General features: G+C 46.9%; 1 protein-coding gene across 2 annotated transcripts; it reads left to right on the forward strand.

Moving 5' to 3' along the window:
* Positions 1-538: 538 nt before the first annotated feature.
* Positions 539-3,259, forward strand: LOC104613495 (cationic amino acid transporter 8, vacuolar-like). Of its 2 annotated transcripts, XR_016083504.1 has the most exons (3): positions 539-2,567; positions 2,781-2,830; positions 2,910-3,259. XR_016083504.1 is itself a non-coding variant. In XM_010281329.3 (2 exons), the coding sequence occupies exon 1, from the start codon at positions 620-622 to the stop codon at positions 2,537-2,539; it is 1,920 nt and encodes a 639-aa protein (XP_010279631.2). In that variant the 5' UTR covers positions 539-619; the 3' UTR covers positions 2,540-2,567; positions 2,910-3,259. The 2 variants fall into 2 exon arrangements, 1 of the variants encoding a protein (XP_010279631.2); XM_010281329.3 differs by lacking the exon at positions 2,781-2,830.
* Positions 3,260-25,729: the final 22,470 nt, after the last annotated feature.

The following is a 25,729-nucleotide window of genomic DNA, read 5'->3' on the forward strand; positions in this document are numbered from 1 at the left end:
AATCCAACATAAACAATTTTATCTATTAACAATCTCTAAAAAGTAAAAAAAAAAATTCATACCTCTTTAAAAAACTTTTTAATATTTTTATAACTTTTCAGATTTCAGATTTATCAAAAATTAATTCAATTTAATTTTTTAAAAAAGCATCTGAATCTTTCCCGATACTGTCGGTCAAAATGCCGGGCAGAGTTCCATGAGTCCATCAGAGAGGGGCTTACTGCCATCAGTCCATTAATTACCGAGGAATGAGGTAATTAGGCTCCGACTGTTCCGTAAAGATTATTCAAATTTCAAAAGTTTCAGAATCCCTGGTTTATCGTGGGAACATTTACAACGTAGTCGGCGAGTATAATCCGATATATCGTCTAAATTCAGATTTCGTCCAATGATTATCTCTTACTTTTCGGGATAGAATTATCTCTTTCTTGTTTTTTTGATAATTAATAATAATGGTTTTTGGGTATTTAAGTTTCACTGTAACACACTAACACTCCACTCCACCCTCCTCCCAAGGTGACGGATCTGCTCCTGACAAATGGGCGCCTCACATCCACATTCACCGTAAATAATAATAAATAAGTAATAGAATGTATATGTGAGGCGCCTGTGAGGCGCCATGTGTGAGAGCAGATCCAGTCTCCCTCTCAAGCCGCCCGTCGTTAAATTCTCTTTCTGGCTTGTTGAGTTTCGCAAACTAAAAACACTTTCAAGAAAATATCGTCGAAAGAGGGGCAGCGCTTTCTCTCTAATCTTCAGAACCACCACGGAAATGGAAGGGGGAGAGAAGATTGGAGATGATGTAACAAGGAAATACTGGAGATGGAGCAAAAAGGATTTCTTCCCTGAACAGTCTTTCCAAAGTTGGGCAACTTACAGGTCGGCTGTCTCTCAGACATGTTTCCGGTTGAAGGACCGCCTTCTCGACCGATCAACCGAGATGAACGAGCTCGATGTGCTGAGGAGACAGAGCGAGAACGACATGAAACGCTGCCTCACTTGGTGGGATCTCATCTGGCTAAGCTTTGGTTCTGTTGTTGGCACGGGCATCTTTGTTCTCACCGGCCAGGAAGCTCACAACCACGCAGGCCCTTCCATCGTCTTATCCTACGCTGCTTCTGGTATTTCTGCATTGCTCTCTGTTTTCTGTTACACTGAATTCGCTGTAGAAATCCCTGTCGCAGGCGGGTCGTTTTCTTATCTCAGAGTAGAATTGGGAGACTTCGTTGCATTCATTGCTGCTGGTAATATACTGTTGGAAAGCATCGTTGGTGCAGCCGGACTTGGTCGATCCTGGAGTTCATATTTTCAGACATTTATCAACCTCAAACCCAATGCTCTGTGTATCCATGTGAGTAAATTTGCAGAAGGGTTCAATCTTTTAGACCCAATTGCAGTTTTCGCCCTTATAATCCCTTCTGTCATCGCCATGAGTGGGACACGCTTAACTTCCCACCTGAATTGGATACCATCCTTACTTAGTGCAGTTCTGATAGTCTTTATAGTAGTGGCTGGTTTCATTCATGCCAACAGCTCCAACTTGACTCCATTCTTTCCCCACGGAGTAGGGGGAACATTCCAAGCTGCAGCAGTTGTGTACTGGGCTTACACAGGTTTTGACATGGTTGCTACAATGGCGGAAGAGACAAAGCAACCTTCCAGGGATATACCAATAGGTTTAGTAGGGTCTATGTCGATGATTACAGTAGTCTACTGTGTGATGGCACTGTCACTCAGCATGATGCAGAAGTACAATGAAATAGATGTGAATGCAGCTTACTCAATGGCATTCCAGAGTGTGGGCATGAAGTGGGCTAAGTTTCTAGTGGCTCTAGGCGCCCTTAAAGGGATGACTACTGGATTGCTTGTGGGTGCTCTTGGACAGGCGCGCTATACCACCCAGATTGCTCGATCCCACATGATACCACCCTATTTTGCTCTTGTTCACCCAAAAACTGGAACACCCATTAATGCTACCCTCTTGGTTACCATTATCAGTGCCTGTGTTGCTTTTTTCTCGAGTTTGGATGTTTTGTCTAGTGTTTCTTCTCTTAGTACTCTATTCATCTTCATGCTTATGGCAGTTGCTTTAATGGTGAGGAGGTACTATGTCAAGGATGTCACTCCTAAGGCTAATTTCCTTAAGTTACTATTGTGTCTTTTGATGATCATTGGTTCTTCAATTGGAACCAGTGCTCTTTGGGCTTCTAATTATAGAAAATGGCCAGGGTACATGATAACCATGGTGGTCTGGTTTCTAGGAACACTGGGGCTTAACTTGCTTCCACAGAAGAGAGTACCAAAGGTGTGGGGTGTTCCATGTGTCCCATGGTTTCCATCCTTCTCAATTGGATTAAATATATTTCTCATGGGATCACTGGGTTACATGACTTTTATCAGGTTTGGGATCTGCACTGCAGTGATGTTGGTTTACTTTTTGTTATTTGGTCTCCATGCAACTTACGATGTAGCCCACCAAAACCAATATGAATCAGAAAAAGTGGATCAGAAGGAAGACAGCGAAATGGGGGTTTCTTAAGGTCAAAATATTCAATTGTTGCTGCTATGTAAGCTATCATGATAATTTCTTCATATGGTTGTCTCTCTAAATTGTATTGTCAATTAATATGTTAGGAATTCTGTGTAGGTTCAAAACAGGTCATTTTTCATTTTCTGAGTCTTCTTGAGATCTGATGAAACCCTTAAGATTCTTAATATGATTCTCATTGTTGTTTTGAAAGTTAAAAGTTTAAAACTGGTTTCTGATTTTATCCATGTAGCAAGAAATCAAGCTCAAAAGTCGGTGAAGATTAAGGGAGACTTTAAATTGGTAATTGAATGTTTGAACAAAATAACCAACCCTCCATGGAGCATTAAGACCCTAATAAAAGATTGTTGTATGATTTCAGATGAAGGAGATTTAGAAGTTGCATGTGTTCATTCATTTAGAAAAGGGGGCAATCAGCTGGCTGATTTCCTTGTATCCAAAGGACACTCAAAGAGCATTCATGATATTTCTTCAATGCCTGAATTTCAGTTCCATCTTTATCTCTCTAGCAGACTACTGGGGTTTCCGGACCCAAAAAGAGCAATGTAATTAAAAGGCCTTGTTAGATTCATATTGATTTCTTGGGGTTTCCAGGTAATATGTTTCAGAGTCAAGACAGGTTCAACCAAATGTACAGGGGGTGAGATATTTTGAGATGACCAGAGTTTTTTTTTTTTTTTTTTCAAAATAAAGCAGCTTCCATTAGAGATACTATTTACATTTTACATGATTATGCTGGATGGAGTCATAATAGATAAGATGATTTGCCTTTGCAAGCTGTATATGCCAGAGCATGAGCCAGCTTGGTTTAAGGTCAAGATGATCGGAGTTTGATCTAACTTTTCATTTATCAATATCTGGGTATTTTATTAATTGATGCAATGAAAGCCCCTTCCTATGTGACTGTGAGGTCCACTTAGCAAGTGAGTAACAGAATTTGATCTAAACTAACATTGTATACTACTCATACACATTACCCATTCTGAAACTATAGCCTCTACTGAAAGATCAGGGCCATCAGGCATTTTCCTAGGAGGTATACACTTATTGCCAAGTGCAAATCTGGTTTGGCTGATGTAAACACATGTATGGCCTCTAGATAAAATATGATAAGACTTTGTGGTCATCCCAATTGGGCATCCAAGGCCCACACCCAGAGGCAAACCATGAATCATGATGACTGGAATTTTGTAAATGGCATGGCCATTGGGCCAAAATTTCTAATTTTGGATCATAAAACCTCTGACCATATCTAGGACATGGGCCCAGAAAGCAACTGAAGATGTAGTGACTAGTGAGATGGTAGTGCCAGTGCATGCTAAAATTGTCCAAGCTGATCAGAGGAGCGAATAGGACCAACCCCGCCCAACTTCATAACATGCAGTTTCTGAACCCACCCAAGCCTTATAGGATTCAACTCAATACTGACCTGTGGACTTTCAATTGTATCTTTTTATAATACATTCTAAAATTTAAAAAACCATAAATTTAAGTTGGAATTTGGTTTATGGGTTCCAAGGTGTTACCTCCACTGTGAAAGAAGAAAAACCAAACAAACATGAAAAGAAACCTATGGGATTAGAAATCGTACTAAATCAGAACTCGAATTGAAGTATCAAAACACTAACCTGAACCTACATTCAAATAAACCTGACCCTTTAAGTTGGATTTATCATTTAGGGGGCGTTTTTCTTTTTTTCTTTTTGATTTTGAGAGGGGAGAAAGTTGGTCAATGGGATTTTGATTTCCATTGACCAAAAATCCCATATTCTTTTTTCAGATTTATGTGGGGACTAAGGAAGATTTATTTTCCTAAATATCATTTACCTAAGTGATACTCATTTCTAGGTGGATAAATAACACTCCCACCTTGGGGGAAAGTTGCCAACATTTGAATGGGACAAAAATGTCCTTTGTAATAATAGATTTTTATGGCTAAAATGGTCATTGTCTTGTTTGCATAGTAAATAAAAGAACATGGATAAATGCACTTACTTGGATAAGTCTTTCCTGGGAAACACTAATAATCTAGGTAAGTGTATTTACCCGGATAAGTAACTTACTGTTGGTGCTCGGATTGTCCGAGGACAACAAAGTAATTTTGTTCCTAGACTCTGAAGGCTGGTTGAAGACTTCGAGGGTTCAGAGAGCTTGTGCTGAGGTTGAGGTCTATAGGTCGAGGTAGAATGGGTTTCGAGTATTGTTGAAGCCGAAGGTAGATGGCCGAGGCATTGCAAGACAGCATGCGTTAGAGGCCCCGGGTGAGAACTCGAGGCAGAGTCTCCAGTGGTCAAGTTAGTACGAGGTACAAAGAGGGGAACTAGAATATAGCTTTTGAGACCAATTCCAGGTCCAGATGCAGATTGTATCAGATTAACCTTGATTCCATCCCCTTACCTGGAGGGGGGGGCACCCCTATTTATACTTGAGCTGCCTTGAGGTAGGCGGAGATGAATGCCTGAGATGGGAGCCGTGCAAAAGCGTACTGCGGGCTTGGAAGGATCATGTGAATGCTCTGCAATTGGCTTCGTATGAGGGGAGTAGGGTAACCCCTGTTGTAGCGGATCTCGTTCCCGAACCTGGCACTCGTGGGCTGGGTTGGGTCACTCCACATCACTTGCACCCCACTCCTGAGGCCGAGGAGGAGAGTTCGGCTTCGGCTGATGGGAGTAGTAGTGGTGAGCGCTAGTGGGCCTGACAGCCGAGGTGTACCCTACAGTGGCATCCTCTTTCGTGTCTCTGCCTCGTTCGTCTTTGTAATTTGGACTGACGCTGCGAGTGTATGGCACTACTACTTTGGACAGGTGACCCGGGAGGCGCGTTCAGTGCAGGTGCTTAGGTGTTGTCGTTTGGGCGGAGGACCTATGGGGTCGAAGGCTATTTAGGTTGAGGACCTGTGAAGTTGGAGGCTGTTTAGGTCGAGGACCTATGAAGCCGAAGGGCCCGTGAGGCCTAAGGATCCTTGCGCAGGACGACTTTCTGGTTGAATCGGTGTGCGTATTCACTGGAACAGGTCGCTCGGACCAGTGGGTCGCTTTGGGTGGACACGCTGGCTCGTCTTGAGCGTCTTTTCGTCTTTTGAGGGTGAGCGCTCAGTGGTGCGGCACGGCTAGATCACAGGTGCGGAGGTGCTTCCCATCCGTTAGATTTGAAATGATCCGAGTCGTTATTAGCGTGTCGTTTCGCCTTTCGAAGCTGAACGTCACATGGCGCGCCATGATTGGGTTGTGGAGGCGGTGGCTTCTCAGCCGTTGGATCTTGAGAGATTTGGGCCATTCGTTCTTCTTTAAATAGGGCCCTTAGCGGCAGCACTCTTGTCATTTGCCTCTAAGCGCTTTTGCCTTCGAGTGAACTCAGCTTCCAGACTCTCCAACCTTCAACACTTTATTCTCACTCCTTCTTCCTCCACATTTCTTAGGTAATTTTAAACAATGTCTTTCTCAGATTCTGGACCTAAGTGTTATAATCTTCCGAATGACTCGGAGGGGAGCTCTTCCTATACCCCTTCTCCCCATTCTCTTTTGAGTCCTACTCTTGCCCCCCTTTGGCAGGAGGTTGAGGTGCTTCGGGGAGAATAGCCTCTGAGGGTGCCAAAGGCAGCCATCGAGGTGAGGACCCTCCCTGCGAGAGTGCCACCTCTATGACACCGAGGGAGGCTGAGGGGTCCTACCCAGCCGAGGGGGAGGAAGCCCTAGACCCTATTTCCAGGACGAGGGCTGCCCAGGTAGTAGCTGAGACTGATGTCCTCCGCCTGGGTTTCGAGAATTCTCTAGATGGAGACTGGGTCAAAGCTCTGGCAAGGCAGTATTTCATTCCCTCGTCCTATGGTATGAGGGTGCCTGAAGTGGGTGAACGATTGTGGATTCCCCTTCATTTTCTCCAGTTTGGTCTTCAATTTCCCCTTCATCCGCTGATTTCCGAACTGTTGAGGGAGTATGAGATTAGTCTTAGCTAGCTAGTGCCCAACGCCGTTAGGACTATAGTGGCCATGCTAGTCGTGGCTCGGTTCTAGGGGGTGGAACTAATGCCAAGACTCTTCCAGGCGTTGTTTGTGCCGGGGAAGCATTCTTCCAAAGACGACATGTACTACCTCCAACCCTATAGGACCAAGCCGATAGACAACCCTTCGTCTGTGCATAATTGGAAGGGAAAATTCTTATTTTTGTCATGTCCCGAGAGTTGGTCCTTCAGGTCGGGGTGGGGAGAGGTTAGCCAGGCTATAGAGAAGAGTGTTCCCCTGCTCATGAGTGAGGAGAACAATGATCTCGCATGGTTGCTCGACCTAGGGAGAGTCTGAGTCCAGCCTTTGGTGGAGGAGGTCCCACTAATTTTTGCAGGGCTCAACCCTGCTCCCCTCGGTAGGAGAGGTCCAGTAGTCCCTTAACATGTCCTTTTCCTTTTTTTTTGCTGCATTACCGATGGCTTTGCTTTGTTTGCGGAGGTGTCAATGGATGCCTGCAAAGTTGTGTTGAAACGTGCTTGCGCCATGTAGGAGCGGTCTAAAACGCCTCAGAGGCCTTTTGATGGGAAAAAGGAGAAGGTCTCTACCCCTGCGAAGGGAGGGTCCTCTCGTCAGATCCCTACTAAGGGAACCATTCCACAAATCCTGGCCAAAGGGACCACTCCAACAGCTCTCATGAAGGGAGCAACTTCACAAGTCCTTGCCAAGAGGAAGAAGCCCACCGAGGATGTGTAGCTGAGGCGAGAGCAGCTCGTGCCGCCGAAGCTGACCACCGGGTCAAAGAAGCCTGCCCAGGAGACCAAAGCGGGTCAGAAGAGGTCGGCTGAGGAAGCCGCGGGGGATTAGCCCCCATAGAAGGTGGCCCGCTCTGGGGGCTCGACGGGGGACGCCTTGAGGGGGTCCCACAAAGAACGAATGGGGCCGTTTTCTACCCCTACACGCCTAGAGGAGCTCATCGAGCGGTCTAACCAAATCTTTCATCCCTAGTGGAACATCTGCGAGGGGGACTCCATCTGGGAGGAGGGGGTTAGTTAAGCCCTAGTGAGCGGGGCCCTCCTCTTGAGGGATCGCTTTTAGATGCTGGGGTGCGCGCCCAAGAAAGTCTACACCCAGGGCCTTGGTGTTATGGGCCCGGGCGTAGGATCTCGTCACGGGTCAGTCCACGGGGAGAACCGCTTGCTTCCCCTTGCGCCTTCCCTTGCGTGCATACCCTATTGTGGAAAACCGAATGGGTGATTTGTCCAATAGACCACCCGAACTCTCCTCACTCTTCTCTTGATTGGAAAACTGAATGCCTTTATTTCAACTCATAGCTCCTTAAATAGGAGATTACAAAAGGGGGTTCCTTGTTGGATTCGGCTAGGCTAGGGTAATCCCTATCAAACTCAAACTTCTACTTCTAAATAAATTACCTACTTCTAATGGTAACACAACTCCTACTTCTAGTGGCAAACAAAACTCTTACTAAGAAGATAAGATAAGATAAGGATAAGGGATGAGGGATAATGCAGCTGGCGGCGAGTTGGCGAGTAGAGCTGTTGTGGCAAGATAAGTGTGGGCCTACCCTGATGAGCTATCATGTGGGCCCCACTCTACTGCTGCTGTCGGGCGGTGCGCGCGTTTCACAGTGCTGCTGCCGTGTGGTGCGTGCTGCTGCCTAGTGCTGCTGTCGCGCGGTGCGTGCTGCTGTACGGGCTGCTGTGCGTGTTGCTGCCCTTCACTGCTGCTACCAGCCGCGGTGGTTAGGCTCGCCTACGAGTGTGTCTACTGCTTCTGTGTCCGCAACATTACACCCCTCTTGGACTACGAGCTTGTCCTCAAGCTCGAATTCAGTATGGGTGTCGAAAACACCGTCAAAGGAATCCTGGATAGGTGGAATGGCTTTGCCCTCCTGGATCGGGTTCCCATGGAGGGAGTTCCTCTTCATCTTCCTCTTGTTTCACCAGGAGGCAGAAAAGTCTCTTGCACTTGTGCCCTGCTGAGTAGAGTTCCTCGCAATTAAAACATTGCCCCCTCGCCCTGCATTCTGCCATCTCAGCCCTGGACAAGTGCTTAATGGGGGATGTAACGACGCTGCTCCCTACACTGGATGCTGATCTGGGATTGGTGCTTGTCTGTGGCTTCTGTTCTTGGCTGGCTGCTGAGTATGGAGCCCCTTCGAGTGGTTCCAGGGATGCCCATGCCGATGGAGGCCGCCCCATACTGACGGTTTCGTGGCTGAGCTGTAGTTTGCGTTCGAAGGCGCGTGCTAGGTTCATGGTTGTGACCAAGTTGGGAGGGTGTTGCATCTCCACGTCCACCCTTAGGGGTTTTGCTAGCCCCGTGGTGAACATGTCGACTTGCTGATCTGCGCGAACTGAGGTTGCTTTGGCAAGAAGGGTTTGGAACTGGCGTTGGTATTTTGCCACGGTTCCAGTTTGCTTGAGGTTGATTAACTCGCCCAGCGGGTTGCTTGTCAACGGTGGTCCGAACCTGAGGAGACAATATGACTTGAACTGATCCCAACTAAGTCCTGGTTCTTCCTGTTCCACTCGGTAGAACCAGAGCTGCGCTTCGTCTGTCAGATGGAGCGCGGCCAGGCTGACTTTATCCTTCTCCTCCGTGCGCTGATTACAGAAGAATTGCTCGCAGTGGTACGACCATCCCAGTGGGTCGCCGCTGCCGTTGTATGAGGGAAATTCCAAACGGCTATACTTGGGAATAACTGCGGCTGTTAGGGCAGCGATCTGTTGTTCGCTGGATGCCTCTGCCCAGTCCAGACGACAACTGTTTGTGTTGGCGATTCCCTCAGAACTCCTTTCTTTGTTGGAGAGGAATGCTTCCAGCAGGCGTCGCAGCTTCCGGACATCTTCCTTGACTTCACAAACCTCCATGCTAGTTTCTGCTAGCCTATGTTCCAGTTCGTGGACCTTGGAAGACAGCGGCTCCTGTTCCCCCATGACGGTAGGCTCTGATACCAAAATGTTATGGGGCCGGGCGTAGGATCTCGTCACGGGTCGGTCCACGGGGAGAACCTCTTGCTTCCCCTTGCGCCTTCCCTTGCGTGCAGACCCTATTATGGAAAACCGAATGGGTGATTTATCCAAGAGATCACCCGAACTCTCCTCACTCTTCTCTTGATTGGAAAACTGAATGCCTTTATTTCAATTCATAGCTCCTTAAATAGAAGATTACAAAAGGGGGTTCCTTGTTGGATTCGGCTAGGCTAGGGTAATCCCTATCAAACTCAAACTTCTAATTCTAAATAAATTACCTACTTCTAATGGTAACACAACTCCTACTTCTAGTGGCAAACAAAACTCTTACTAAGAAGATAAGATAAGATAAGGATAAGGGATGAGGGATAATGCAGCTGGCGGCAAGTTGGCGAGTAGAGCTGTTATGGCAAGATTAAGTGTGGGCCTACCCTGATGATCTGTCGTGTGGGCCCCACTCTACTATTGCTGTCGGGCGGTGCGCGCGTCTCACAGTGCTGCTGTCTAGTGCTGCTGCCGTGCGGTGCGTGCTGCTACCTAGTGCTGCTGCCACGCGGTGCGTGCTGCGCGCTGCCGGGCGATGCATGCTGCTGTGCGGGCTGCTGTGCGTGTTGGTGCCCTTCACTGCTGCTGCCAGCCGCGGTGGTTAGGCTCGCCTACGAGTGTGTCTATTGCTTCTGTGTCCGCAACACTTGGAAGCCTGGCCGAGGTAATGCTTGTCCCTTTCCCTTCATGCCTTTTTGTTTCTCTGTGGAATACTGACTGTTTCTTCACTGCAGGTCTGCCTTCACTATGTTGGTCTCGGGGACCAGCTGAAGTTGACCTTGGCCCAGATGGACAAGCTGGAGGAGGAGAAGGGGAAGCTCCAGCAAGTTGCCACCACTACCAAGGAAAAGTACCATAAGTTTCGACAAAGCTTCATTGACGAATAGAAGTTCCGAATGGATGCTCACGCACAGCTGAAGGAGGTGCAGGAGAGCCTTTCTAAGGAGCAATTGGAGAGGGCCTGCATCAAAAACCTTCTTTTCGAGGCTAAGCGGCGCCTTACCCAGGCCGAGGGAGATGCTGTCGAGGCGAAGAAGAGTGTGGCCGAGGGAGCAACAAAGTGTTCTACAGAGGCTGAATAGAAGGCCACTGAGGCCAAGAAGAGGGCCCAGGAGGCAGAGAAGCGGGCCGAGGAACTGGCCGATCTTGCCTCCGGGGCTTACCTGGACGAGATCGAGGATACCAAGATGGCGCTCACAGTGGCTCTGCCTAACTTCAACACCAAATCATTGAAGGTGATCCCTGATTCTCCCGAGGAGGCTGCCAACACTGCTCTTCCCCCTTCGACAAGAGGTGAGGCCTAAGTTGGGCTTTTTCTGTTTTTTTCTTCTTCTTTTTTTTTTTTGACAATGTACATGTGTTTGGCCTGAGGGGCCGTGAAACAATTTTGTAAAGCCAAAAATTTTTGTGTATAATGAAAATCAGTGGCATTTTTTATCTTTGCCTCAAATGTTGCATTTGTTGTGTTATTTTTCCTTGTGTTTTTTACACTTATGCTTTTGTTTTCCGAAGGGTCCATGCCCCTCCAAAAGAAAATTCACAACATGAGACAAGTGTAGTTCTCTTCAGTTTACTTTACTGTGCGTCAGAAGCATGGCAGAGGAGTGGTTGAGGCAAAACCTCCGTGGCTAGGTTGGGCCTTGCCTGGCCTAACGTCCTTCTAAGTGTTCACTTAGGCGAGGCCGAAGAGGCCTATGATAGGAGGAGGCTGAAGCGGAGCATAGGGCTCGCATGGCTCTCTTCCCCCTACTTATACTTGGGTAAATAGCAAGATGACCTATTGACATGAGAGTGGGGCCGAGGCTGAGCTGAGGCTCTCCTGTCTCCCATTCTTCTAAGTGTTGGCTTCGGTGAGGCCGAAGTGGCTTGCGATATTGAGGGGTGGCCAAGGCAGAGCTAAGGCCCGCCTAGCTTCATGGGGCCTAGGCAGAGCCGAGACTCGCCTGGCTCCCATATCCCTGCGCATTAGCTTCGGTGAGGCTGAGATGGCCTACCCTATTGGGGGTGGCCGAGATAGAGCTGAGGCTCGTCTAGCTCTATGGGGCCTAGGTGGAGCCGAAGCTCGCCCGGCTCCCATATCCCCATGCGCATGTTTTGATGAGGTCGAGCGCAATGCTCCGAGGAGGCTGGTTTCTTTTGCTGGTAGCACTAAGTGTGAAAATTCGGGAGGCTAGCCGCTGCCAAGGTGGGGCGCTGAGGCGCATGGGGCCCTCAGCCATCCTGATGTATTCTAACGCATTAAGTCATACCTACGTTGTTCGCTACTTATTTGTTAAGTCTTGGCATCAGTCTAGTGAGGGGGTATAGTCCTTAGAGGAGGTCATGCACCCCTGCCAGTCGCGAGGCCGAAGAGTTGTAAGAACTTAGTAGGTACACGCGCTGAGCATTGAGCCAAAGAGGAACTTTGCTTCATACATTCCATAATTTAAAGATGTTACAATCACTTGTAGCACATCTGAAGGTTCTCTGAATTCCATGTCCGAGGCATAGGTCTTCCATCTAAGTGTTCCAAGTGAAAAGTGTCGGGGCCGATGACTCACTTGATTTTGTAGGGGTCTTCCCAGTTGGGGCCCATCTTCCCTACTCCGAGTTCGGGGACCAAGACTTTTCTAAGGACGAGGTCCCCCTTTTAATAGTGTCTTTCTTTTGCCCTGGAGTTGTAGTAGCAGGCCACTTGCTGCTGGTAAGCGGCTACCCTTATTTGTGCTTGTTCTCGGGCTTCTTCCAGCATGTCTAAATTTGCTCTAAGGGCTTCATCATTCTCGGTTTCATTGTACTCCTCAACTCGGAGTGTCGGTTGGCCGATCACTATTGGGATTACAACTTCTGTGCTATAGGTCAAGCCGAAGGGAGTTTCTCCCGTGGCTGTTGTTATACAGTGTATGCCCTTAGCTCCAATCAGAATGATGTACATTATGACATTTAATGTAAATGAGTAAAGTACATATTTGATTCATGTTATTATGGTGTGCTTCTATGTAATACCCTTAAACTGGTCACATATGAGACTCGTGTTAATTTAGAATCTTCACAGTTGTTGGATAGATCTGGGGAGATTTATCCTACCAATGTTGACACTGATGTGCCGCCAAGTTGGTTGGGGTGGCTTGTCTCAGATACTAGGGTGAGACCTGAGGTACATGTAGTGTGGGTTTTCTTGAAACCCTGAACTAGACCAAAATTCCAGTATTGCCCTGAACCTTGGAGATAGATGGGCAAAACTGGAATGTTACACCTGACCCCTAGATTCGATTATGATATTGCACTAGGTGTCGGATTGTGCTGTCATTGATATGTCAATCAGTGAGATCCTTAGAGGGGGTCAAAACCTAGGTATGTTGGGACAGTCCAAGAATTCATCTAAGTGGGTGATCATAGTGACAGGATCAACCCCTTTGTCGGACAAAGTGAATGATCGGGGGTGCACTTTCTCTGATGGAAACCAAAACTGTCGGCAATCGATTTCAACCGTTGAAATTTGTTTTGCAAAATATATTTATATAGAGATATACATATATTATGGTTTCAAAATATTTATAAAAGATTTTAATTCTCGGGATCCATGTGAGTAGAGAGTGTAGCACTGCAGCTTGCAGCCGAGGGAGAGGTCCTCTCTTGTCGGGCAGTGTTTGATCATTATGGGCTGAGAGGTTAAGTGTAAAACCATTGAGGGTAATACCTGATGGGCTAATCTTGCATCTGCCTACAATCCTTGGGTTTTTATAAGGTGGCTTGACCCAAGGACCATTTAGTGTAAATGTTGGGCCCATTAAGAGCCCATGGTCAAGGGTTTATTGTCTCCTACAGTGAATTCGGCCAGGCCTTGTAACAGAGGCTGGGCTGAACCCATGTGGTTGATGTGTAGATCAATGTTTGGGTCCCGCACAATACAATGATATCCAACTGGGCAGCAGTTTGGAGGGTAAGTGAGCATATAGACTTAATGGGCCTAAAGCCCAATTTGAACCGGCTTAATGAGATTAATTAAAGAGGGGCGGTTTTGGGATTTAAATCAGCAGATAGGATAAGGGATTGTCCCTATCCACTCAGAGAGTCCAGATCCAAATAGAGATTTGGATTAGGAAACTCCTAATTAGATTAGGAGGGCTGATCTTTATCTGTAGATAAGATATGGGATTATCCTTATCTCTTAAAGAGAGTCCATATCCAAATACAAGATTTGGATTAGGAAACTCTTAATGGGATTAGGAGAACCTCTCTTTAAGGCTATAAATAGAGGAGCAGGGCAAACCTTCAGTTCATCCATCAGTCTACTGATTTAAGATAGAGGACAACATACAGTTTGATTGCTTCCGTCTTATGCTCTTGCTCTCTCTTGCTCCTTCCGCCATACCAGTTCGATCTCCACCTGTGGGAGCAATCAAGAAGTGTTCTTGATATTACCTTTTGGCAAAAAAGGTAATCAGAAGTCGTGCTCACTAGCCTTCCATTAGATTCTTGCTAAAGAATCAAGTTCTTGCTGAAGAGCCATATTGTTAATTCTTCTTCATTCTGCACCGTGTCATTTTCGGTGGAAGCAGTCTTTGGATCTTTCCTTGGGTGTGAACACCTTCATTGGAGGTTATTGTTACTCCATATCAAGAATAACCCTCCACTCCATTTTGGTTTCAGATCTGGTCTGGTTTAGGTTCAAGATTGATCATTGAAAATGTAGCTTTCTAAAATAGGGAATGTGATTCCCGTGTGGGAGAGAAAGAAATTTTTAAAATTTTGCACAACCTTCCTGCAGGGTTCGGCTATCCATATGATGGATCTCTCATCCCTTCAGTGGTATCAGAGCCAGGTTCAAATCTTGAACCAAATTTAACCAGATCTGGAACTGCGCAAATGGGCAGACAGCGTTCTACCCGATTTGCGCAGATTAGTGATTTTCTGGGAAATTGGTTCCTAGATTTTGAGCGATTGATCTGAAATTAAATTTTATAAATCTGAATTATATTTCGAATTGCTCTGCATATTTTTCTTGATTTTTGGGTTGTTTGTATGGTGGAGATTGAAATCTTTAATGGCGCAAGAAAAGTTTAACCTAAAATGGTACCTTGGCGTTCACGAATATGATGGGTGAGCACTCACTGGACAGAAAGGTTTAACTTAAAATGGCAATGAACCTTGTTTGATAGAGGCCAAAGGGAAAGCTCATAAGATGAGTGGATATGATCCTTCACAGAAAGGTGGTGGGGTTATGTAGCTGAAACAGTTGGCTCCATGCACCCTATGTGATTTCCCACATTTCCAGAGACATAATTCGCAGTCTCCGTCACAGAGATATGAGGGAAATCTTAGAGATGAATTCAGGGACTACTTGAAGGTCAATGGGATAGTATCACAGTTAGCTCCTCCTGCTACACCACAACTAAACGGTGTTTCAGAGAGGAGGAATAGGACCTTATTGGATATGGCCCGGTCACTTCTCGTACACTCAGAGTTACCCACATCCTTTTGGGGTTACGCATTAGAGACTGCGATATACGTGTTGAATCAGGTTCCAACCAAATCGGTTCCGAATACTCCATATGAACTTTGGACCGGAAAGAAACCAAGTGTCAAACACTTGAAGATTTGGGGTTGTTCAACACACATTAAAAGAACGAGTGCGAACAAATTGGAATCCAAGACCAGTCGTTGCCTATTCGTAGGCTACCCCAAAGGCTCTGTGGGTTACCTATTCTATGACCCAAGAGAATAGAAGGTGTTCTTTAGCCGAAATGCACATTTGTTAGAGGATGATTATATCCTAAACAATCATCGTCAAGAAGTTGTTCTTGATGAGGAGAACTCAGGAGTAGTGGGAGGTGTCCCACAAGTTCTAGGTATTGACCATCTAGGAGATCTACCCGGGTACCCAGGCCTCCAGTCCGTTTTGACTATAACCAGGATAGTTACCTGGTGGAAGCTATGACTTGTGAGGAGGATCCCGTAATTTATACGTAAGCTATGTTGGACATGGATTCCTTGAAGTGGGTAGATGCCATGAGAGCTGAGATGGACTCAATGGAGACCAATGGAGTATGGACTCTAGTAGATCCGCCCCCTGGGGTAAAAGCAATTGGTTGTAAATGGATCTATAAGAGGAAGAAGGGCCCTGATGGTAAAGTTGAGACCTACAAGGCTTGTCTGGTGGCGAAAGGGTACACTCAGAAAGAGGGCATCGATTATGAGGAAACCTTTTCGCCGGTGGCCATGCTTAAATCCATTAGGATCCTGCTAGCTGTAGTAGCATTCCATGAGTACGAGATTTGGAAAATGGATGTCAAAACTGCGTTCTTGAATGGAGATCTTACTGAAGATATCTATATGCAGCAACCGCAAGGATTCATAGCTGCGGGTCAGGAACACATGGTATGTAAATTGAATAGATCCATATACGGACTTAAGCAAGTTTCTAGGAGTTGGAACATCCGGTTTGACTCTACTGTTAAAAAGTTTGACTTTGTACAGAATCTGGATGAGCCCTGTGTTTACAGGAAGTCCAGTGGGGAGAAGGTTACGTTCTTTCAAGCACGGAGTCACTCTCTCCAAGAAGATGTCTCCCAAGACCTCTGAGGAGATTGAGGGCATGAAGGACGTTCCCTATGCCTCAGTCGTAGGGAGCATGATGTATGCCATGCTGTGCACTAATTCTGACATTGCTCAGACAGTGAGTGTGGTAAGCAGATTCCAGGCCAACCCAGGGTAGGAGCACTGAACTGCTGTGAAAAATATACTTAAGTACCTTCGAATGACAAAAGAGTTTTGTCTGGTATTCGATGGTAGCTCACTACAGATCCAGGGGTATACTGATGTCGATTTCCAGTCGGATCCAGATGATAGAAAGTCTACATCTGGGTATGTTTTCACAATAGGATCATGTGCTGTTTGCTGAAAGTCAGCAAACAGGGGTCCTAAGTAGCAAGAATAACAGTCCACAACCCAAGCCGAACACATTGCCATAAGTGAGACTGCCTAATGAATGAAGGTGTTTATTCTTGAATTTGGAATTCAGCACATCACCCATTCCACTGTTGTGTGACAACACTAGATCTATGGGAGATTGATGATAAAAGGTAGCATCAACGGAGAATGTGGCAGACCCATTGACTAAGCCACTCACATAGAAAGTGTTTGAGAAACACGTGGAAAGCTGGGACTCCGGCTAGTACCAGATTGGACCTAAGTGCAAGTGGGAGCTGTTAGACAGTGTATGCCCTTAGCTCCAATTAGATTGATGTACGTTATGACAATTATTGTAAATGAATAAAGTACATATTTGATTCGTGTTATAGTGGTGTGTTTATGTGTAATACCCTTAAACTGGACAGTTATGAGACTCGTGTTAGTTTAGAATGTTCACAACCATTGAATAAGTCTGGGGAGATTTATCCTGCCAAAGCTGACACTGATGTGCTGCTAAGTGTTGGGGTGGCCTGTTTCAGCTACCAGGGTGAGGCCCGAAGTACACGCAGTGTAGGTTTACTTGAAACCCTGAACCGGACCAGAATTCTAGTATTTCCCTGGACCTTGGTGATTAGTGGGCAAAACTGGAATGTTACACCTGACCCCTAGACTTGATTATGATACTACACTAGGTGTCGGATTGGGCCATGTTTGATATGCCAATTAGTGAGATCCTTAGAGGGGGTCAAAACCTGGGTATGTTGGGACAGTCTGAGAATTCATCTGAGTGGGTGATCATAGTGACAAGATCAGCCCCTTTGTCGGACAAAGGTAATGATCGGGGATGCACTCTCTCTGATGGAAACCAAGACTGTCGGCAGTCGATTTCAATCTTTGAAATTTGTTTGCAAAAGGTTTTAAATCCCATGATCATTGTGAGTAGAGAGTGCAACACTGTTCCTTGGAGCCGAGGGAGAGGTCATCTCTTGTCGGGCAGTGTTTGATCATTATGGGCTGAGAGGTTAAGTGTAAGACCATTGAGGGTAATACCTGATGGGCTAATCTTGCATCTGTCCATAGTCCCTGTGTTTTTATAAGGTGGCTTGGCCCAGGAGCACTTAGTGTAAGTGTTGGGCCTATTAGGAGTCCATGTGATGGGCTTCAGGGGGTTCACTGTCTTTTCAGTGAATTCGGCCAGGCCTTGTAAAAGAGGTTGGCCTGAACCCATGTGGTTGATGTGTAGATCAATGTTTGGGTCACATGCCATACAAAGAAGCCCAACTGGGCAGTAGTTTGGAAGGTTAATGAGCACATAAACTTATTGGGCCTAAAGCCCATTTCGAACTGGTTTAGTTGGATTAATTAAAGAGAGGGACGGATCTGGGATTGGATCAACAAATAGGATAGGGTCTTACCCTATCCACTTAGAGAGTCCAGATCTGAATTTGGATCTGGAAACCTCCTAATGAGATTAGGAAAGAGCTTATCTAATCTGTAGATAAGATAAGGATTTATTCTTATCACTTAAAGAGAGTCTAGATTCAAATAAGAATTTGAATCAAGAAACTCCTAACGAGATTAGGAGCTGATCTCTTTAAGGCTATAAAAGGAGGAGGGGGCGAACCATTCAGTTCATCCCATCACATCCCAACATCCCAGAGATCAGATCTCAGATCACCCAGAGAGAAGACAACAACAATGTGACTGCACCATGTTCTCCCTGCGTTCTCCTCCAGTTGCTGCCTACTGCAAGTTTGATCTCCAATTTTTTAGGAGCGATCAAGAATAGTTCTTGATATCAGTCTTTGGTGAAGGGCTGATATGAAGTCGTGCTCACTGCCTTCATCGAATTCTTGCTGAAGGATTCAGTTCTTGGGAAGAACACTACTGATTCTGCTCCACCCTACACAGTGTCATCTTCCGTGAGAAGAGTCTTTGGAGACTTCTTTGGCCGTGAACACCTTCATTGGAGGATATTGTTTCTTCGTATCAGGTATATCCCTCTCCTACTATTTTGGTTCAGATCTGGTTCGGTTCTTGGTTCAAGATTGATCCTTGAAAAGTGCAGTTTTTCTAAAACAAGGAATGTGATTCCCAGATGGGAGAGAGAAATTTTTGAAATTTCGCCCAACCTACTTGCAGGGTTCGGCCATCCATATGATGGATCTCTCATCCCTTCAATTCTTGCTGAAGAATCAGGTTCTTGCTGAAGAGCCATCCTGCTGATTCTGCTTCATCCTGCACCGTGTCATCTTCGGTGGAAGTAGTCTTTGGATATTTCCTTGGGCGTGAACACCTTCCTTGGAGTTTATTGTTACTTCGTATCAGGTATAACCCTCCACTCCCTTTTGGTTTCAGATTTGGTCTGGTTTAGGTTCAAGATTGATCATTGAAAATGCAGTTTTCTAAAATAGGGAATGTGATTCCCACGTGGGAGAGAGAGAAATTTTTGAAATTTCGCCCAACCTTCCTGCAGGGTTCAGCTATCCATATGATGGATCTCTCATCCCTTCATGTCCAAGGCATAGTTCAGTAAGCCTAGAGTACACTGTTCAGTTTGTTAGCCCATAGGCCTTTTGCTCAGTCCAATTTGGTTTTCAGTCCATCTAATATTGTCTTGTTGGTGACCTCGGCTAGACCGTTGGTTTGAGGATAGCCTACCGAGGTGTACTGTTGCCTGATGCCGAGGGAGACACACCATTCCTAGAACTTGGCGTCATCAAATTGCTTCTCGTTGTCAGTGACTAGCATGTAGGGTAGACCGAAGTGGTAGATGATGTTTTTTCAAAAGATATTTTGGATGGCTCGCGTCGTGATGGCAGCCAAGGGTTCGGCTTCTACCCACTTGGTGAAATAGTCTACTGCAACAACGAGGTACTTTCTACCCCTGGTGGCCTGAGGAAAGGGGCCCAGGTGGTCCATGCCTCATTTGGCGAAGGGCCATGGGCTGTTGAGGGTTGAGAGAGTGGTAACTGGTCGATGGCATAAGTTTGCGTGCCTTTGGCATGGGTCGCATTTTCATACTAGTTCAGCGGTGTCTTTGTGGAGGGTCGGCCAGAAGTACCCGTGTCTTAGAACTTCTTGGGCTAGGGCCCTTCCGTCGAGGTGATTGCCGTAGATGCCTTCGTGAATCTCTCGCAATACATACTCGTCCTCCCCTTGGCGGAAGCATCGAAGGTAGGGGAGGGTGAAGGACCTTCGGTACAAATTTTCCCTCTAACAAGGCACAGTAGGTTGCCTGTCGTCTGAGTTGCTTGGATTCATTTCTATCTTCAAGTAGCAACTCTATTGATAGGAAATTCATGATGGGGTCCATCCATGATTGCTCAACCTCTATTGGGAGCACTTGGGCTTCTTCGATAGAGGGCTGAAGTAGCTTCTCTACACGCATAGTCCAGTCGAGGACTCCATTCGAGGTACTTGCCAATTTGGAGAGGGCATCGGCTCTTGCGTTCTCGACTCGTGGAACCTACTGCAAGGAGAAGCACTGGAAGTGGCGGGCTAAGTCTTGGACTTTGGAGAGGTACTTGGACATACTTCGTTCTCTGGCCTCGTACTCGCCGTTCACCTGATTCACCACCAGTTGAGAGTCGCTAAAGGCTTCAACATATGAGGAGTCGAGGTTCCTAGCAAGCTGTAGACCAGCGAGGAGGGATTCGTACTCGGCTTCGTTGTTGATGCCAAAAAGTCAAACCTTAGCACAAACTCCAGGGCAACATCATCTGGGGTGAGAAGGATAAGGCCTGCTCCACTCCCTTTAGCATTGGAGGAGCCATCAACAAAAAGCTTCCATCGGGGTTGAGCCTTGTCATGATCCCCCTCAGCATTTTTTGGGGGCTGGTGAAGGGCTCAGCTGAAGGTGCACTCTACAATGAAGTTTTCCAGAGCTTGTGCTTTGATCGCAGGCCTCGACCGGTACTGGATGTCAAACTCAAACAACTCGATGGCCCACTTCGTCAAGCGCCTCGAGGTCTCGGGTTTGGCGAGAATAGCCTTGAGGGGCTAGTTTGTCAGGACCACTACAATGTGGGCCTAGAAGTATGACCGAAGTTTCCTTTTCAAATCCACGAAGGCGAAAGCCAACTTCTCTATCTCGGGGTACCTGGTCTCGGCGTCGTAGAGGACCTTGCTGGCATAGTATACTGGCTTCTACTCGCCATCTTCCTTGATGAGGACTGAACTGACTGCTTCATCTCCGTCTGAGAGGTACAGGTACAGGGTTTAACCTTCGACCGACCGGGTGAGGAGGGGAGGCGAAGTAAGGTACGCCTTGAGCTCGTCAAAGGCGCGTTGGCACTCCTTCGTCCATTGGAACTCTTTCAGCTTCTTGATGGCCCAGAAGAATGGTAGGCAGTGGTTGGCTGACTTTGACATGAAGCGATTGAGGGCTGCTATTTAGATGGTGAGTTTTTAGGTCTTCTTTACCGTCCGCGGGGGTGCCATGTCTAGTATGGCCTGTATCTTCTCAGGATTAACCTTAATGCCTCTCTAAGTGACGACGAAACCTAGGAATTTGCCTGATGTAACGCCAAAGGCACACTTGTTGGGGTTGAGCTTCATGTTGTACTTCCGCAAGGTGTCAAAGGTCTCAACTAGGTCCAAAAAGTAGGTCTCGGCCTTCAAGCTCTTCACTACCATATCATCTACGTAGGCTTCGACGTTCCTCCCCATATGTTCTTTAAACACCTTGTTGATAAGACGTTGGTAGGTGGCCCCAGCATTCTTGAGGCTAAAGGGCATCACACGGTAGCAGTATGTGCCATGTTCAGTGATGAATGAGGTCTTCTCTTCATCATCTGGGTGCATCTTTATCTGATTGTATCCGGAGAAGGCATCCGTGAAGCTAAGTAGCTCGTATCCTACAGTGGCATCAACGAGGTGGTCTATCTTTGGCAAAGGAAAACTGTCCTTGAGGCAGGCTCGGTTAAGGTCTGTGAAATCAATACAGATCCACCATTTTCCATTAGCTTTCTTCACCAGAACCACATTTGACAACCAGTTAGGGTAGTGTACCTCTCAAATGAAGTCGACGTCGAGTAACTTTTTGACTTCCTCCTCTATGGCCTTCCAACGCTTCGATGCAAAGTTCTTCTTCTGCCAAACTAGCCTAGAGCTCGGGTCCATGCTTAGCATGTATGTAATGACTAAGGGGTCAATTCTAGGCATGTCAGCGGCGGACCAAGCAAAAACGTTGGCATTGAGTCTAAGAAAACTTACCAGTTTAGATAGGCTCTCGGGGGGAAGGTTGGACCCAACACGGATTGTCTTGTTGAGCTTGTCATCGTCTAGGGGGACCGAGATGAGGTCCTCGGCTCGCTGGCTCCTCCCTGAGGTTGAGACCCTCTAGTGGTAGAGTTTCTTTGTTCTTGCCCTTTAGCTTTGCCACATAGCATTGATGGGCGTCATGCTGGTCCCCACGAATAACTCCAACGTCGTGCTCGGTGGGGAACTTCAAGGCGAGGTGGTAGAAGGAGATGGCTGCCCGGAATGCGTAAAGAGTTGGTCTCCCCATGATGGCGTTGTAGGGTGAGCCGATCTTCACGACTAGGAATTCTGTCATCCTCGTCACCTGCTAGGGCTCTATCCCCACTGTAACTGGTAGGGAGATCTTTCCCTCTGGTCTAACGATGCTGCCAGAGAAGTCGACTAGCGGGGCATCTACTGGCTGGAGGCGCTCTAAAGCTATTTTCATCTTTTCAAAAGCTTCGTAGAAAATGATGTCGGCTGAGGAGCCGTTGTCAACAAGGATCCTCTTGACTATGAAGTTTGCAATGATGACCAAAACCACCAATGAGTCGTCATGGGGAACTACTACCCCCTTTAGGTCCTCATTCGTAAAGGAGAGGGACTCTTGCTTTTTCTTCTTTGGGGCCGGACCCTAGATGTTCAACTACATGGCATAAGCCTTTTGGGCCAAGGTCGAGGCTCCACCCGAGGCTGTGCCTCCCACTATGACGTCGATGACACCTACTGCTTATTGGTGGTGTTGTTGCTGCTGTTGAGAGGAGGAGGCGCCAACCTCGCCTTCGATGTACTACTTGAGGTGGCCTTGACGAATGAGGAACTCTATCTCATTTTTGAGATCATAACAGTCCTCAGTGTCGTGATCGGTACCTCGATGGAACTTGTAGTATTTTTTGGGATTCCCTCGGGGGGGATTCTTCAACTTTTCAGGCCACTTCATAAATTTCTCCTGCCCGATCTACATCAGAATCTGCGTGCGGGTGGAGCTAAGCGGTGTGTATTGATTGTAAGCCAAGGCCAAAGCCGGTGGCTTCCTGTTGTTGTTGTTGCAGCCCTGGTCTTCGTTCTTCCTCTTCTTCTCAGGGGCTCCGTCCCGGTGCTCTGTACCTCTCTCATGGGCATCCGTAGCCAAAGCCTCTTCGACGAAAATGTATTTCTAGGCCCTTTCTAGGTACTCCAGCTTCGTCTTCGGCTGGCTTTTGGCAACAGAGCATTTGAGAGCAAAGCTGAGGAAGAGCCCACTGATGGCGGCATGCATGAAGACCAGGCGGTCGAGGTCACAGACCTCGAGTTCTTTTTTGAAGCAGTCAATGTATGACCGCAGACTCTCTCCTTATTTCTGCTTGATGGCCATCAGTGAGACAACGCTTTTTTGGGGGTGCCAGCTGCTGATGAAGCGGGCAAGGAACATGCAGGAAAACTGCTCCCATGAGGTGATGGATCGATGTGGGAGGCTGGAGAACCACCGCCGAGCGGCTCCCTTGAAGGTTGCCTGGAAAGTTTGGCACGTCAAGGCGTCAGAGTACCCGTACAGGATCATGAGCGCCTGGAAGCTGTCTAGGTGGTCGTTCGGGTCTGTGTTCCCATCGTACATCTCCAAGGTGGGAGCCTTGAAGTTCGGGGGTAGAGGTTTCGGTTCGACCCTCCTTAACCTGTGGGAGCTTGGACTTGACAGCACCAAGCTCGGCTCGGAGTTTGGCAAACATGGGGTCAGGCATGTTCCGTGCGCCATCCTGGTCTTCATGAGCATGGTGGCGATCGACGCGGACTCCGGAATGCTTGGAGGCGAGACCGCGTGCTTCGCACCTAGCGCGATGGTCGTTCAAATCGTCATGGAGGTCCGAGACGTGAGGGAAAGAGGCTCGACGCCAGCCCTTGGCCCTGGAGTGGGCATTGGGACGATCACGCATCCGCCTTTGTCCATCGGTTTGGTCCTTCGGCATTAGTGCTGCTGCTCGGAGGGCTGACGGCTATCCTCCTATCGTTCTGGTTCTTCCTCCCTTTAGCTAGGAGGTCTGGAGGTCCTGGAGAGCGGGTCGGCTGGGTAACTGCTACCAGACTTTGAGGGCTCAATCCGCTGCGCGTGGCCGAGGCTAGGGACCGGTTGGTTGGTGGAGCCATGCCGGCCCGGCTATGTTGACTCCCGGCGGGGTGGTCTCTCTAGGGGGGACCTCTTGCTTGGGGGTAGCTCTGCTCAACTCGTTGGGTTAAATACTCCAGGTGGTCGAGCAAGGCCTGGAATTGCTCGCTAGTGACAAGGTTCTGGGTGTTTCTTGTTCTTCGTACCATGTTGGTTGATTGGAGCTAGGGACTTGATAGCTTGTTAAAGTTCTTTTTAGGGAACATCTCAACAATGTTTTCCACAGATGGCACCATTTGTTGGTGCTCGGATTGGCCGAGGACAACAAAGTAATTTCACCCCTAGACTCCGAAGGCTAGCCAAAGGCTTTGAGGGTTTGGAGAGCTTGTGCTGAGGCCAAGGTCTATAAGATGAGGTAGAATGGGTTCCGAGTACTGTGGAAGCCGAAGGTAGATGGCCGAGGCACTGCAAGATAGCATGCGTCAGAGGCCCCGAGTGAGAACTCGAGGCAGAGTCTCTGACGATCAAGTTAGTACAAGGTATGAAGAGGGGGGACCAGAATATAGCTTTTGAGACCAGCTCCAAGTCCAGATGCAAATTGTATTAGATTAACCCTGATTCCATCCCCTTACTTGGAGGGGGGGCACCCCTATTTATACTTGAGCTGCCTGGAGGTAGGTGGAGATGAACGCTTGAGATGGGAGTCGTGCAGAAGCATACAACAGGCTTGGAAGGATCATGTAAATGCTTCACAATTGGCTCCGTATGAGAGGAGCAGGGTAATCCCTGCTGTAGCAGATCTCGTTTCCGGATCTAGCGCTCATGGACTGGGCCTCCCAGCCTCAAATGGGCCGGGTTGGGTCACCTCACATCACTTACCATAAAGCAAACGGGGCCTTAACCTTGACATCCCTAATTTGTGTGTATGTGTGAATAGAATTGATGCTTGTATAGGCCTGTGCCTACTCCCTAGCCCAGCAAACCTTGTACTACTATGAATTCTTATATCGAAATAGTCCTACTTCGTGCTGGAGAATCAGTGCGTGATCGGCTGCTGAAAATAAAAGGAAATCCATCATTATCAATTAACCAACATAAGATCTAACATTACATCATTTGCATCAACATATGCACAGCCTTTTAGCATTTTATGGGGATCAACACTGGTAGCAAATGATGATAAATTTTGACGAAAATCCATTTCTAGGCAGCTATTTTACAAGAGTCTTAAGTGCCCGTTTGGAAGGGCTTTTAGTCAGTGGCTTTTCGAATTGCAAAGGAGGCCCCACATAGAAAGCCATGAAGCTATATTTGGTGAAGGACCAGAAAGTCAAAAAAAAAAAAAAACTCTGTAATTGAGCCGAGAAATCGATTTTCCGGTAAAGCTACTTTTGATAGTTTTTCCAAAGCAGTTCAGTAAATGCAGCTCAACAATGCTGAAGCCCTCCCAAATAGGCCTTCAGGCTGCATTTGGGAGTGCTTTTTAGCCTAAATGGGCTTCTAGAGAAGCCCACTTTTTGAGAAAACACTTGTTAGTGTTTGGCTGATCACTAGCTTTTTCCTTAAAAATGGCTTCTTGCAAATATGAAAAGCTAAATGGAATTCTTTTTCTTTATTTATTTTTAAGTTTCAAATGGGCTTTTTCTTGGTGTAAATAGCCCATTTTAGTATTTTTCACCAAAATATATTTTGACTGGATTTTGGTTTCCCCATGAAAAGCAGAAAAAGCTTGTTGGAGAAGCACTCCCAAACATGGCCTAATGCTTTTTTGACTTCTCGGCCAGATTGTTGCATTAGAAGTTAAAAGGAGCATACAGTGAGTTTGGTCTGAGAAGGAAATAGAGATCTTATATAGAGCCTTAACATTTTACTCTTGGAGCTGGAAAAACAAACTGAACTCAACAGTCAAAACAAGGCCGGTGATCCTTTCTTTTTTTTTTTTTTTTTTTTGACTAGCTTGTATGGACATTGTCAGTGCACAA

This window comes from Nelumbo nucifera, chromosome 3 (assembly GCF_055504915.1).
Source record: "Nelumbo nucifera cultivar China Antique chromosome 3, China Antique-T2T, whole genome shotgun sequence".
Lineage (NCBI taxonomy): Eukaryota > Viridiplantae > Streptophyta > Magnoliopsida > Proteales > Nelumbonaceae > Nelumbo > Nelumbo nucifera.

Bases quoted from the DNA above. Each gene is read 5' to 3' on its own strand.
- LOC104613495 (XM_010281329.3), top strand. From the start codon at position 620: ATGTGTGAGAGCAGATCCAGTCTCCCTCTCAAGCCGCCCGTCGTTAAA.